At 35.7% G+C, this 14654-nt stretch overlaps 1 protein-coding gene across 1 annotated transcript in view; it reads right to left on the bottom strand.

Annotated features, from left to right (window-relative positions):
- ZMYM2 (zinc finger MYM-type containing 2) overlaps positions 1 to 14654 on the bottom strand; it is a 129156-nt gene that overhangs the window by 24178 nt on the left and 90324 nt on the right. The window contains 6 exon segments of the mRNA XM_017886597.1: positions 147 to 272; positions 1953 to 2124; positions 3614 to 3729; positions 4704 to 4833; positions 9765 to 9799; positions 10485 to 10650. Of these exon segments, the coding sequence (XP_017742086.1) occupies positions 147 to 272; positions 1953 to 2124; positions 3614 to 3729; positions 4704 to 4833; positions 9765 to 9799; positions 10485 to 10650 (745 nt within the window).

The following is a 14654-nucleotide window of genomic DNA, read 5'->3' as shown; positions in this document are numbered from 1 at the left end:
AAAAAAAAAAATGAAGTTAACTGTTAAGGTGAGTTTAAAAAAATATGAACACTGTTAAAGGCAATGACACAAACATCAAATGGTAAATTATCATAACCATAGTTGACTCCACAACTCAATCCCATAGTCATGAAGGTTTTGAGTACCTCTGGGGAAGTCTATTTCGATGTCCAGATCTGGCTCGTATGGTACATCAGGCATGCTGGACTGTGTCTCTGGGTCAGAGTTCTTCAAAAGATCGGAACCAATTATATCTGTTTCAATAATCACACCTGAAATCAATCCATACTATCATTAGGAATCAAAACAGAAAACCCCAACGGTATCTGTATTTAATCTGGCAAAAGCAAGTCATTTAATTTGAAATGCAATATAAAAAAATACATTTAATGTCACAAAAGGGCATATTATATATATAACTATCTCAAAATGTAAACCACTATAAACCTCATAATTATAATTAGTCACAAGCACATGAAAACTTTCAATCCTATAAATTTTATAGGAAGACTCCCTTCAAAAGCTAATAGGTATGCTTTGATAGTAAAACAACTTCAACAAGTAAAGTATTTCTAAAAGCAACTTTTTGTCAAAAATAAACTAATGAGGGTAGACAGCTGTCGTTTTCAATACTCTTTGAATTTTGACCTAGGTTTCTCAAGTCGTTCAATATACGCTTATTAACAACTGCCTTTTAATGGTTTGATCAATTGCTTTCAAATGTTTTTGTGTTATAGTCATGGTAAGAAATGCATTTTATCCAGCACATACTGCAAGGTGATGGCAGGGAACAGAAAGACATCTGTATACACACTGGTTTCACAAAATAATACTTACCCTTTCTATGAGGGATTCACATTGGGATTCACATTGTCATTTTTTTTATCCTGCTCCACTTAGTTTTCTTTCGTTGAACAAAACATTGGTTGCAACCCACTAAATTAATTTCACAACTTCTTACCACAGTGCTTCAAAAACACTGTCTCATTATTAAATCCAGAGAAAATTATAGTATTTTGATTGTCCTCTAGGGTAGGGTAAGAATTAGCTCAAGGTTGAACTAGGACTCTGGGTATCAAGAGAGGGTTAAGGGTGGAAAATAAATATTCTAAGTGACTTAGAACCATCCACAACACACTCATCATGTTATATACCATGTAGCGCAAGCACTGCCCTAACAGAGGTTAAGATAAACTCTGGTTTTGCTAATGCAAATTATTTTATCAGTATAAGCAATAAAAGAAAACTAGGGGCTGGGTGTGGTAGCTCCAACCTGTAATCCCAGCACTTTGTGGGCAGGCAGATCACCTGAGGTCAGGAGTTTGAGATCAGCCTGGCCAACATGGTGAAGCCCTGTCCCTACTAAAAATATCAAAATTAGCTGGGCGTGGTGGCACGTGCCTGTTAATTCCAGCTACTCAGGAGGCTGAGGCAGAAGAATAGCTTGAACCCAGGAGGCAGAGATCTCAGTGAGCCGGGATCGTGCTACCGCATTCCACCCTGGGCAACAGAGCAAGAGTCCATCTCAAAAAAGACAAAAAACAAAAAACTAGGGATAACTATTACAAAAGAAGAGTTCTGATCACTATTAGAGTCTACTACAAGTTATAGTTTTGTATCTGCACTACTCCATTAACAAGAATAACTCTGAGTGGATTTTACAAGTCAAATCCTGCTTAAAACAGAGACCAAAGACCAAATTCCTGCTTCGGATATCTGTCTGAGGGCACCTGGCTAAATATAGTGTAGATCTCTTAATATAAAATACATTTTTGTTACAATGCTTTCCCCACCCCTACATAAATTGAAACAAAATTATATGCCCTGGAAAGTAATGTAACAATACTTATAAATAACCCATGGTAACAATATTTATAAATAACCAATGGAACAATACTTATAAATAACCAATGGTAACACTTATTCGCCAGGTATAATTTAGTGTAGCTCACTGTTGATGTTGGCAGTCTCTGTTTTCCCCTCGTCTTCACTCATCATATCCGTCATTGTAAGCAACTCTGTATCAAGAGGATCTGAAGAAACCTTGCTTTTTAGCTCCTCAATTGCTGCGGGAATCTTCTCACTGCTGTCCAATGGAGCAGGCAGAAAAACAGGAACTGGCACCTAAGTAACCAAATCATTTTGAGTTAGGTTTACTAAACATTAAAAGGTATTTTTCCAAATTAAAAATTACTCTGACACATGATCTACTTTATAATATCACACTGGATAAAAGCTTTGAAAAGAACACATACAAAACTAAGATGTTAACTGTGACAAGAAAGCCTAGAATACAAACATCTACTTTTTGGAATACAAATTAAAGAAAAAGAATTTTTGAAGTATTTCTGTCCCCCAGGGGACTATAACAGCCAAGCCCTGACACAGTAGTGTCAGTCTAAGTACTGCAAGTGATTTGGGATCAAATAATATTTTATATGAAATTCTACGTTTCAGTTCTAAACCTTATGACTTCACAAATACTTCTTTTTCTTTTTTGAGACAGAATTTCCCTCTTGTTGCCCAGCCTGGAGTGCAATGGCGCTATCTCAGTTCACCGCAACCTCCGCTTCCTGGGTTCAAGTGATTCTCCTGCCTCAGCCTCCCCAGTAGCTGGGATTACAGGTGTGCAGCACCACGCCCGACTAATTTTGTATTTTTGGTAGAGACAGGGTCTCACCATGTTGGCCAGGCTGGTCTCGAACTCCTGACCTCAGGTGATCTGCCCATGTTGGCCTCCCAACGTGCTGGGATTACAGGCGTGAGCCACTGCACATGGCCCACAAATATTTATTTTGAAAATGAACCCAAATATAAAACTCAATATGCACAGAGCAGGCGCAGACATCTGCGAAATGTTACTCGTGAGGATGAACATATACATAGTTACACACAAAGCAATCAGTCATGACAACAGAGATACAACCAAATCTAAGTTAACTGTTGAAGAAAGGTAAAGATGATTTTATTAGCTTCATTAAACTAGTAACTGCAACTACAGTTATCCTCAGTATTCTAGGGGATTGGTTCCAGGATCACCTGTGGATGGATACCAAAGTCTATGCAGACTCAAGTCCCACACCCCTACAGTCAGCCTTCTATATAGATTTCATATCCTCAAATAATTTTTTTTTTTTTTGAGACAAGGACTTGCTCCATAGCCCAGGCTGCAGTGCCGTGGTGCAATCACGGCTCACTGCAGCCTCCATCTCCCAAGCTCAAGCAATCTTCCTACCTCAGCCTCCCAAGTAGCTGGGACTACAGGTATATGCCACCATGCCTGGCTAATTTTTGTATTTTTAGTAGTGACAGGGTTTCACCATGCTGCCCAGGCTGGTCTTGAACTCCTGGGCTGAAGATACGCCTACCTTAGCCTTCCAAAGTGCTGGGATTACAGGCAGAATACTGTATTTTCAGTCCGTGTTTGGTCACGGATGTGGAACCTGCCAATATAGAGGGCCGCCCATATTTATTGGGAAAAAAAAAAAAAAAAAATCCACATATGTGGGTGCATGGAGTTCAAACTCTTGTTGTTCAAGGGTCAACTGTACATTGTTTTCTCAACTGTGCCTGCTAAATCTCAAAATGAAAAAGAACTTAAAATGTGACTTACAGGAACAGGAACTGTAGTAGGAACAGGAATATTCTGACTGTACATGTGCATAGGAACTGGGATATACACAGGCACAGGGATAGGCACTGGAACATATTCTGTCTTCCAAGTATCATCTAAAAACACAAAACATATTTAAGGAGCAACGTTAACTAACACTTATATACAGGTGCTTAATGTGAAAATAATTTGATCAAGAAAAATTTAACTACCTCAGTACCTTTTCTTTTCTCTAAATTCCCAGTTTTACAAGTTAGGTAACTTAAAAGAAAGCAGCAGCTGTTCTTACTTACAGAAAATACAAATAGAATTTAGGGATTTTTTTATTTTTATTTTTTTTGAGACGGAGTCTCCCTCTGTCGCCCGGGCTGGAGTGCAGTGGCCGGATCTCAGCTCACTGCAAGCTCCATCTCCCGGGTTCACGCCATTCTCCTGCCTCAGCCTCCCGAGTAGCTGGGACTACAGGCGCCCGCCACCTCGCCCGGCTAGTTTTTTGTATTTTTTAGTAGAGACGGGGTTTCACCGTGTTAGCCAGGATGGTCTCGTTCTCCTGCCCTCGTGATCCGCCCGCCTCGGCCTCCCAAAGTGCTGGGGTTACAGGCTTGAGCCACTGCGCCCGGCCGGGATTTTTTTTTTTTTAAGAAAGAAAACATCCTTTAAAAACACTATATAGTTCCAGATACCCTACCATACTCTCAACAACCTCCCCAAAGGCTTATTTAATCAAATAATTAGAATACAGATAACACTGTGAATTTGATAAAAAATACATATTTGAATAATTTCATCTCATTCTGACAGGAAGGAAACAGAATTGTTACCATTACAAATCACAGGTAAAGAGGAAATTTTTGATAAAGTATTTTTTCACTTTGACATAATTTGTATTCTAGGCCTTTATCAGAGATTGATCATAATGATTTAAAATGACATGCTGTATTCTCCAGGTAATATCTAAAATTAGATAAGCAAAATCAACAGAAAATGACAAACTGACCAAATGAATCTATCCTGGAGGCTGTTCCATTCAAGAAAAGCATGTAAAGATGGAGGTATGGGGAAGTATGTAAGTCACATTGTCCTAAGTTACCTGTCTGACAAGATTTGGTCTGCATGTGAGGTTTACAGTAAGTAGCTTTTGTCATTGTTAAAGGTTTGCAAAGAACTGCTTTGTTCTTCATCTCTTTGTTAGGTGTTGGAGAAGGGGGTGGTGCTGAACCCTATGAAGAAGCAAAGAGAAACATTTTATTTTATGTCTAATTTTCAGTACTTCCTGGTGTCAATGAAGGATTTTCAGTACTAAGAAGGGAACACACAAAAGCAGAAGAGGATAACCAAATTATGCTATTATCACTATGTTCACCATACTCTTAATCTATAAGGATCAATATGAATCTATTCTACCTACTAGCAAAGTAGTAGCAATTATTCATTCTATAGATTTATATCACCTTCAAAGGATACCATCAGAATGATTTTAGAAAATACAAAAGACAATTTAACTTTTAAGTACAAAATCAAGATTGCAAACCTGAACTATGAAAACACTTAGGCACTTTTAAATTTATTTCAGAAAAAGATCTTACAGTTACTATGGCTCTCTGATACTCTAGCTCCCTCTGCTGGATAAATGGCATTAAATATGATCATAAATTTGAAAAGAAAAACGAAAACAATACCAAAGATATCCTCAAACTTTAAGTTGTATATTTCCTGTGGCCCCGCAATGGCAATTTCTGAAACCTATTCTACAGATGCAGTCTCTCAGATATTTTGCACTAAGTTCACCGTAGCATTATTTGCATTGCAAACAAAACAAAACCCCACATAAATAAAATCTGAAATAAGCTGAAGAGCATAAGGGAGTAAAGGTAAGGTACTCTCCACATCACCTATTGATACGGAGAAAATGTAGGTACATAATTCAGAATAGTTGTGTTCTATACAGTTGCCCCAAACAATGACTACTGAACTGCTGCTTCAATGGGAAATACAAGATTAGGTTCCTGTGAGCCTCCGATCACAATGTTTTCATCAACTGATCAATACATAATTTTGTTAAAGATACTTCATACAGTATTTTTTTTTATAATAAAACAGTATTTCATTAGAGCATTTTTGTGTAATACACTGAGATAAACACAGTACAAATACAGCACACACATACTGTACATCACTCACATAGCACATGCACACTGTACAGTACGCCACACATATATTGTACAGTGATCACATAACACTGAACACATACTGTTTACTGTAACTTTATGCAAATAAAGTCTTAAAAAATATTAAACAAAAATTAAGCAGTCAAAGTTTTACAAAAGCTGGCCGGGTGCATTGGCTCACATGTGTAATCCCAGAACTTTGGGAAGCCGAGACAGGCGGATCACCTAAGGTCAAGAGTTTGAGACCAGCCTGGCCAACATGGTGAAACCCCGTCTCTACTAAATATACAAAAAATAAATAAATAAATAAATAAATAACTAGCCAGACATGGTGGTGCCCACCTCTAGTCCCAGCTACTCTAGAGGCTGAGGCAGGAGAATCGCTTGACCCCGGGAGGCGGAGGTTGCAATAAGCCAAGATCATCCCACTGCACTCTAGCCCAGATGACAGAGTTAGAATTTGTCTCAAGAACAAAGCAAAAACAAAACAAACATTAACGAAATTCCACTGTGGATGGAGCTGCAGGATGTGTGATGAGACTGCACTGTGTGGTCTGACCTCTCAACCTTGGTGTGCCGCATGAAAACCGAGGTTGTAGAACTGGCTCTTGTGCCTTGCTGACAGTGTCAGTGATTTTCTTACTCAAACTGGCTTCAAAAATTGTGTCAGCCCTGGCAGCTTAGCTTTTAACCTCAGATCCTTTTGCATCTCAAGGCATGTTCTCAGTAGTGCTTAAACTTGAGATTGTGCTCAAGCATAGGGCCATTTTTCTGTTTTATTGACAATTTTTCCCAAGACAGAATTCCATTCTGATATCACCTTCCTTCATGTTGCCAAAGCCTTCTATGCTCATCTGCTGTGTGATGCACACTGTGTTTTTAACATTGTTCTTTATAATTTCTGTAACACCTTTTCAGTTTGATCAAACATTTTCCCAGCAGTTATCAATAGCCTATTGGTGGGTAGGCAAATTTGAAATCCATGAATGAGGACTGACTGCACAATTACCTCTCAGTATATGTGGAGGATTGGTTCTAGGACCACCACCATCCGCCAAAGCCCCTAACCCTACTCCTCATACCAGAATCTGTGCATACACAACTCCCAGTCAGCCTTTATAGAACTCACCCATATGAAAAGTCTGCCCTCAAATTTGCCTCGCAAATCCTTTATTTTCCATCCAAGTTTGGTTAGAAAAAAAAAACAAAAAAGCCACGTGGAAATGGACAAATGCAGTTCAAATCCATGTTGTTCAAGGGTCAACTATACTTAAAGCTACTGCTGTGTGACCTCAGGCAAGTCACGCAATCTCTTATGCCTCAATTTCCACCATCGTATAATGGAGAGAATAACTTAGCAAACAGTATCTGTTACATACCAGGCATTAGGAAAGTTTGGTCTGAACTGGAAAATACTCTACATCCCAAAAGAGAGGATCTAAAGTCATAGACATCCTGGGATTGCTCAATGTTGCACTTCTTGCCATTCTGCAAATACTACTTTATGTCAATAAACTATGCCACTTGGTGAAAATCTACACTTGAACCAAACTTGTTTTTTAGAATGTTTTTTACTTTTTAGTCAATAGGCAGAATCCAGTTATTTGTGTACGCTGAAGTAGGACCCAAAAGAACAGAAATTATAATGACAAAAGCCACCATCTGCTGAGTATTTGCTAGATGCCAGGGAGTATGAAAAGCACCAAATCTTATTGCACACTCCTAACACCACAAAAGGTAGGACTTTTTATCACTCCCATTTTACATATGAGGAAACTGAGACTCAGAAGTGATACAACCTGGCAAGAGGCACTGAGCTAAAAGTTCTGAAATCAGGATTCAAGTAAGATTCATCTGATGTCAAAGTTAATGTTCTTCACTATACATACTGCCTCTATGAAGTATGGAACAAAACAGCTATACCATGGTTTAGTATTCATCATGAGGTAGGTACTACATTCATCTTGATTTTTCAAATAAACTTACACAAAGAACAGGGAAGTAACTTGCCCAAAATTAAACAGCTAAGCTCCTATCCTTTGAAGTTTACGGGTGGAGAATTAGAAGATTCCAAAAGCTTACAAAGAAGAAAAGATGGGAGAGGACTTTATAATTACAAAGAAGAAAAGATGGGAGAGGACTTTATATGACAAAAGGCAACAGCTGCAATGGCAGCCTTACTTATCCTTCCCTATCAATAATGCTTCCTCTATCCCTCCGTCATATAGTTTGGTTCAAGTCCTGTAGGAGGAGAAAAATATTTAATATCATGCTAATAGAAAGGGTTTCTGGTCAAAAGCACACACCTTTGAAACAAGATTGAGGACTTGCCTTATAAATGTCAGTATATAATAGGGAATAGTCATCTTTCATATCCTCAGCATGGATGAAAGTCTCTGGTATTAAAATCAGATAATTCAAGTGAATACTTTACATACTTCCAAAATTATCTGATTTTAAATTATTTCCATAAGGGGGGGTATGGATAGAGAAAGCAAGGAAAAAGTATTCTTACTTTTCTAGGATTCTGTCCAACTATTAACATCAAAAACAAACACTGAATAGAATAAATGTAAAAATACCAATTTTCATCTATATCAGTGATTCTCACTTCTGGTTACATATTAGAATCCTGAAGAACTTTTCTTTTCTTTTTTTTTTTTTTTTTAATGGAGATGGAGTTTCACTCTTATTACCCAGGCTGGAGTGCAGTGGCACAATCTTGGCTCATTGCAACCTCTGCCTCCCAGGTTCAAGCAATTCTCCTGCCTCAGCTTCCTGAGTAGCTGGGATTACAGGTGCATGACACCATGCCTGGCTAACTTTTTGTATTTTTAGTAGAGATGGAGTTTCATTATCTTGGCCAGGCTGGTCTTGAACTTCTGACCTCAGGTGATCCACTTGCCTTGTTGCAGGGATTACAGGCGTGAGTCCCTGTGCCCAGCCAGAACTTTTTTAAAATACAGAATTTTTGGGTTGGAGCCTAGGCACTGGAAGGTTTTGAAAATTTGCCAGGTGATTCTAATGAGTAGTCAGCGCTAGGAACCACTGATCTGTTCTTTTGTAACATAACAAGAACTAGCCCAGAGACTTTATTGCCGATAAATGACTCCTAAAGAGCTTCCCTCGGATAAGGATGCAAGAAACACCAGGATCCACCGCTGGTGACAGCTGTAAGATGCAGCATGCCAAGGCCAGGCAGTGCCCTACCACTCTCCAGAGAGTGGCAAAAGCATTGCCTCTTATCTTTAGTAGTCATTAGTAGCATCAACCTATAAAACTCTTACAATGCTAACAAAAGTAGAATTTGATATATTACACCAAAAGAAAAATAAATAGGAGGAAAAAAATCCAGGACACTTTGTGTATTTCCCAAATTTTTAAACTCAAAAAATTCTAGCCACCAACATGTATCTTCAGATCTCTACTTGAAAGATAAATGCATAAAGCCATTACTAATCTGCCTCAGCCTATTCCTTCAGCCTCATTTTCCATTATTCCACCAAAGATCCCCCTCAAGCTTGGCTCTAGTAAGTAGTTCTGCCAAATACACATGTGCTTAGCACTTTATTATTCTCCTATTTTTCATGCCTATCTGATAATCTTCTACTCAACTGTTTACAGTCAGCTTATTCGTATCTTTCAGAACAAATACAATCATTTCAAACACATTATTGCCATTGTCTTAAAGATGCATCTATTATGGAAACATCCGTCAACTCAAATATCACTTATGTCTATTGCCCCATTGTGAGGAGAGACTATAATTAATTCTCCTTTATATTCCTTAGCATGTATAACAGTCTCTGGTATTAATATAATACAGCTGAATACTCCACTGTCTCAGTTAAGCAAAAAAAAAAAAAAAAAAAAAAAAAAAAAAAAAAAAAAATTACTGTTATGATCACATTAAATTGGCCTAATTATTTTTTACCCTGTATTAAAAAAATCACAATTTAGCACTCCATTTCACCAATACTTACTGTCATTTTGGTTCGAGACGTCTGACAACCCTGATCTAAAAAACATAAAAAATTTAAAATAAGACAAATACTCTTTCTTCAGAATTTTCTAAATCCCTATTTCTCATTATATTTCACTCATTTAAAATGTGACTAAAGAAAATATTTTAGACATTTTAAGGGAAGAATTTCAAATTTGTATAAAGTATAGAAATATACAGGTAAATAAATGAAATTAAATTAATCCTTTTTTCCTTTTGTCCCCTCTGAAAGTATACACTGCTTTTGGGGAAATACTATTATATATTCTTAGATTTATATCTTAAAAGATATATACATATTTTTAAAAATTACAGCTTCTAAAGGGTTTTTGTTGTTCCTCCCAACCTACGCCCTAGCAATTCGATTTGCTAAACATAATTTGCATTTAAAATTGCAGATGACACCATAGGTAGATGTCTATTCTTTTTAAAATTTGTGTTATAACGCTGTTTAGCTTCTCCTCACTATCAACTATACCTTGTTTTCTCAATTAGCATGAAATTTCAAAAGACAATAAAACAAAAGCAATACATTTATAAAAACAACATACCAGGGTACTGCAACCCAGAGAATCTACGGAATTTAAGTTGCTATTAAGCGATCTCCAAAATCAACTATTCATTATCAGTGTTTTGGATTCAGAACTACGTAAAGACTGATTTACAGGGTTTTCAAGTTATCACCTAAATTATTACATACCATAATGCAAGTTTTCAGGTCCTTTCTGAGTTGTCATGTTGGGCTCATTCTGCTGACAGTAGAAACGCAGTAAGCAGTGCTGATCACAGAAGTGCTTCATTTCCCCACGCCACTGAACTCGCTCTTTAAGAGTTCCTTGAGATTTACAACAGTCACACCTTGCAGCCTTAATTTAAAAAGGAAGGTTTCAGACATTGCAAATTATTTTTGAAGATTTCCAGAAGTTTATCGGTGATTATTGCCAAATGTGATAAAACCGTGACTGATAAAGAAAAATAGAACTATAATATAAATCATTTATAGACAGTAAAATGTACAATAAGTAAAAGTGGGGAAAAAAAAAAAAAGCAATTTCTCAAATGACAAAGTTCCATCCTATACTTACCAGGAGTCAAAGGCCAGCATCACAAAGGTAGGGTAACTAAACACATACTGGTAGACCAAGTCAATGTATTTTATGTTTTTAAATACTTTTGAGGGCCATATAATACACTGGTAGAATCGTCTCCTACCATTATATTGAACATTTATGAGTAATGAACGGATTTCCCAGGTTTGTTGTACAAGACAAAGGTAATTTTGAAGCAAGCTCTTATGATGGGAAATTTATGGATGTTAACTTGAAATATTTCAGTTTTTCAACAGTTTAATATAAATTTGAAAAGCTTTAATAAATTTATTTAGTTTTAGTAACAAGAACTTTGAGTTCATGTTTTTAAACACTCAATGTTTAAATGTTCTGAAAACCAGTAATATCAATAAGACAAGCGATTTGACCCACATCTAGGAAAACAATCAGCCCAATGGTTCACAACTTAACTTGCAATACCAAAAAATGATACAAGAAAAACAAATTAAAATTCACAGAATGTACTTTATTTTGGTGAATCAATAATCTTGAGACAGATTTTTGTTTTTAGAGATCTTAATTTCCCTAGATTTTGCCCATTTTCACTATTTCTTAACGTCTTGACTAATGAGTGTGAAGAAAATACAAACGATATATCTTCAAATACAGAAAAATGATATAATTTCAAATACAGTTCTTTTCATAATTTAAGTTTCTGATCTAGAAATGAACTACTATTATTTTTTTCAATTACCCTTTGGCTTACCAGCTTTGAAATTTTGACAAAGTAATAACTGTTAAGTATTTTGCAGTTCATAATAATTGTGGCTACAGCTTTTCCTTTATTACTCTAATCTAGAGTTTTACACTGTGGATTTTGAAATTTCTCACGTTATAATTTCAACAGGAATTCTACAAATGTCACGTCAAAATTCCTGGTCAGGAATATTAACAAATGACTATGTTGACAAACAGGTCTTACGTAACAAACATACCCCAAGGTTAGAACACAGGCTTTTTTTTTTTCTCGAGGTCAGGTATTTCTCCTGCTGAATAAATGTTAAGTGAATGAAGATTTATAGTACAAATTATGACTACTAAGTGATGCCAGTATCACGACTCTTCTCCAAAAACTTGTGAATCCAAATTTTATACTGCTGATGGTATTATGTGATCATCTCAGTAACAACAGCACTTAATATCAACCAAGATCATATTTTCACTCAATAATAAAAAAGTCCCTTTGTTAAATTCTCACCAGCGAGACTGTTTTTCAAAATAACCATAGAATTGTTCCAGGGTTTCTTTTCTTTCTTTCAGTTTCTTTTTCCCTTTTTACAATTTATGCTCAAAAAAAGAGACAAAGCATCAAGGAAGGAAATGGAAGCTTAATACTTTATTCACTGATTCTGAACAGCACAAGAACCAAAAGTTGAGTTACAGCCTGACTACATTGTTCACTGAGAACCTGAAATAAGAGCCAAACCCGTTGTATCTTCTCTCTATATAGATCTTCACAACAGCCCCGCAAAATGGGTACTGCAAACTAAGATCTAAAAAGATTAAATAACTAAGGCCAAATATTAAAAATGCAGAGACAGGATTCCAAAGGCAGACAACCAAGTCAAAACCTAGGCTTTATCCTGTACACTAAGCAATAAAGACAAAATGAGTTACTATAAATGAGTAGAGAATAAATATCCTAACACAATACAAATAAAATGCTACAAGAAGATTCTCGATTTAACCTTTAAAATAGAAATCTGTATTAATTCAAATCATTACATGTACTACGCTGACTCTTAGTAGTAGTATTGCCATTTATACAATCATTTGGAAGATCAAGGGCATAAAATCAAACACATTCCACCTAAAGAATTTGAACAATGGAATCACTTCATCGTTCTACAATTAGACACTTGGTTTTTATAGAATCAATACCTGAAGCTCCCTTCTTCTTTTAAAGGTTCAAAACAAATTTAGATAATTTCCCTCTACCCAAAGAAAAAAGGGGCAAGATTAACACCAATTTACAAATGTAAACAAAATAGGCATCTATTTTTTCAGCCTGAAAAAACAGTAAGTGAGAACTCCACACATTCTAATAATTCCAAGTTTAATGCCACAATCAAAATTTTGGAGGTTGTGAACTTTTGTTTCTTTTACATCCACTCATGCAAACCCCTAGTAAAATGTTTGGAATTCAGCTAAAATATGATGGCCAATTTAAAAAGATCATTAATGATCATCATGCCTTACCAACACCAACACAACTCCACTCCAAGATGCATTCCCTAGCCATTTGCAAAAAATAACTCTTAAGACACCATTAAAAAGGAAATAAATGGAACATAAGTCTCTGGTTTTAAAAATACTGCATCATCTATTTTGTGGTTTTCTTGTCATTGTGAAATCAAGGATAGCAAACTAAGGGGGAGGAGAAAAAAAAAAGTCACAGGTTCAAACAAATCTAAGTAACAGCCAGGTACTAATTCTGATTCAAAAACCTTAATCCAATCTATCAACTAAACAGAAATTTCATTTTCAATAACTAGCAAAAGGTCATTCAGCCTATCCTGACCCAGTCCCTTTCACTTCTTGGATAGTTTCAACTTTTCATTTTGGGTTGATATATATATCTTTTCAAACTTTCCTATCTATTTGTTCCCTAATTCACCAAACAAACCTAATATTCCAGGGGAGAACCATGAATACGAAAAAGATAGGGGTATTTTACAGACATTTTAAACAGAAATTCTTTATGACTTCTCAATACAGCTTTCTGAGCACAGTAGAGTGATTCACTACAAAAAAAAGAATGCAGTGATAAAAGGTGATTGGGTACTATGCAAAGCATAGGAATTCTCTGGTGACCAGAAATATATATTTAAAGCAATATTTGAATATTAAATATTCTTTTCCTAAAATTAATTTCAAAAACAATTTAAAAACATGGATATAGCAGTTTACAAAGAAAAATTATAGAAGTCTAATATTATTAATTTAAAGCCCATCAATCATACTGTTAAGACTATTAGAGGGCATTTGTATTAAGAATTTAATATTGCCACCGTTCGCTACTTGTTTGGAAAACAAATCAAAATCTGTGTTAAAAACCTGTGCAATCGCAAGTAATATGGTTTAAGAAAAGCTTAGGTCTTAATAGACACAGCATTGGGAAACAGTGGACCTTTGGAAATATTATCTTTACCAATTTTTCAAGCACCTTCTAGCTATTATTGCATTATAATACTAAATCCTTTTTCTTAAAACTTTTAAACTTACACAGATCAAAAGAACTATCTGGTTTTCATTATGCCTGGAAACATTTACTTGAGGAAAAGTAAAATCTACTTCTTTCTAAAAGGTATCTGGGAGAAGAAAATACATTAGTTGTATTTTCAGCATCTTTTGGTTGCATGATGTCACAGGTTTCTTACTGCAATTTAGAGGAGACAGGATTTAATAAATCTCTATTTTAAATCTAGAAGCAAACCATGATATAAACCAGAAAACACAGCTCATTCAGTGACTTGTCAAGTAAAAAAAATTTTAAAGCATAAAACTAAATTTAAATAAAAATGTAGAAGTTATTTATATAGGTAGTAGTCTCTCAATCTAAAGTGCAAAGATAAGAGAAGGTAAAAATACAATGTGTGTGAATGACCATTTAAGAAATGTTCATAGCTAAACATGAAATAACAGCCAGATTGGCTAGCTGTTGATTTTTAAGTTTCTGTGATGAAGCACTTTTTTCCTTTGGCTTGAAGCTTATTTTTCTGATAAGCCGGAATGATTTTTTTTTTTTTTTTTTTTTTTTT

Source organism: Rhinopithecus bieti, unplaced genomic scaffold, assembly GCF_001698545.2.
Source record: "Rhinopithecus bieti isolate Rb0 unplaced genomic scaffold, ASM169854v2 scaffold_1014, whole genome shotgun sequence".
Taxonomy (NCBI): Eukaryota; Metazoa; Chordata; class Mammalia; order Primates; family Cercopithecidae; genus Rhinopithecus; species Rhinopithecus bieti.
Note: the sequence above shows the minus strand (reverse complement) of the source record. Positions and strands in the feature narration are given on the sequence as shown.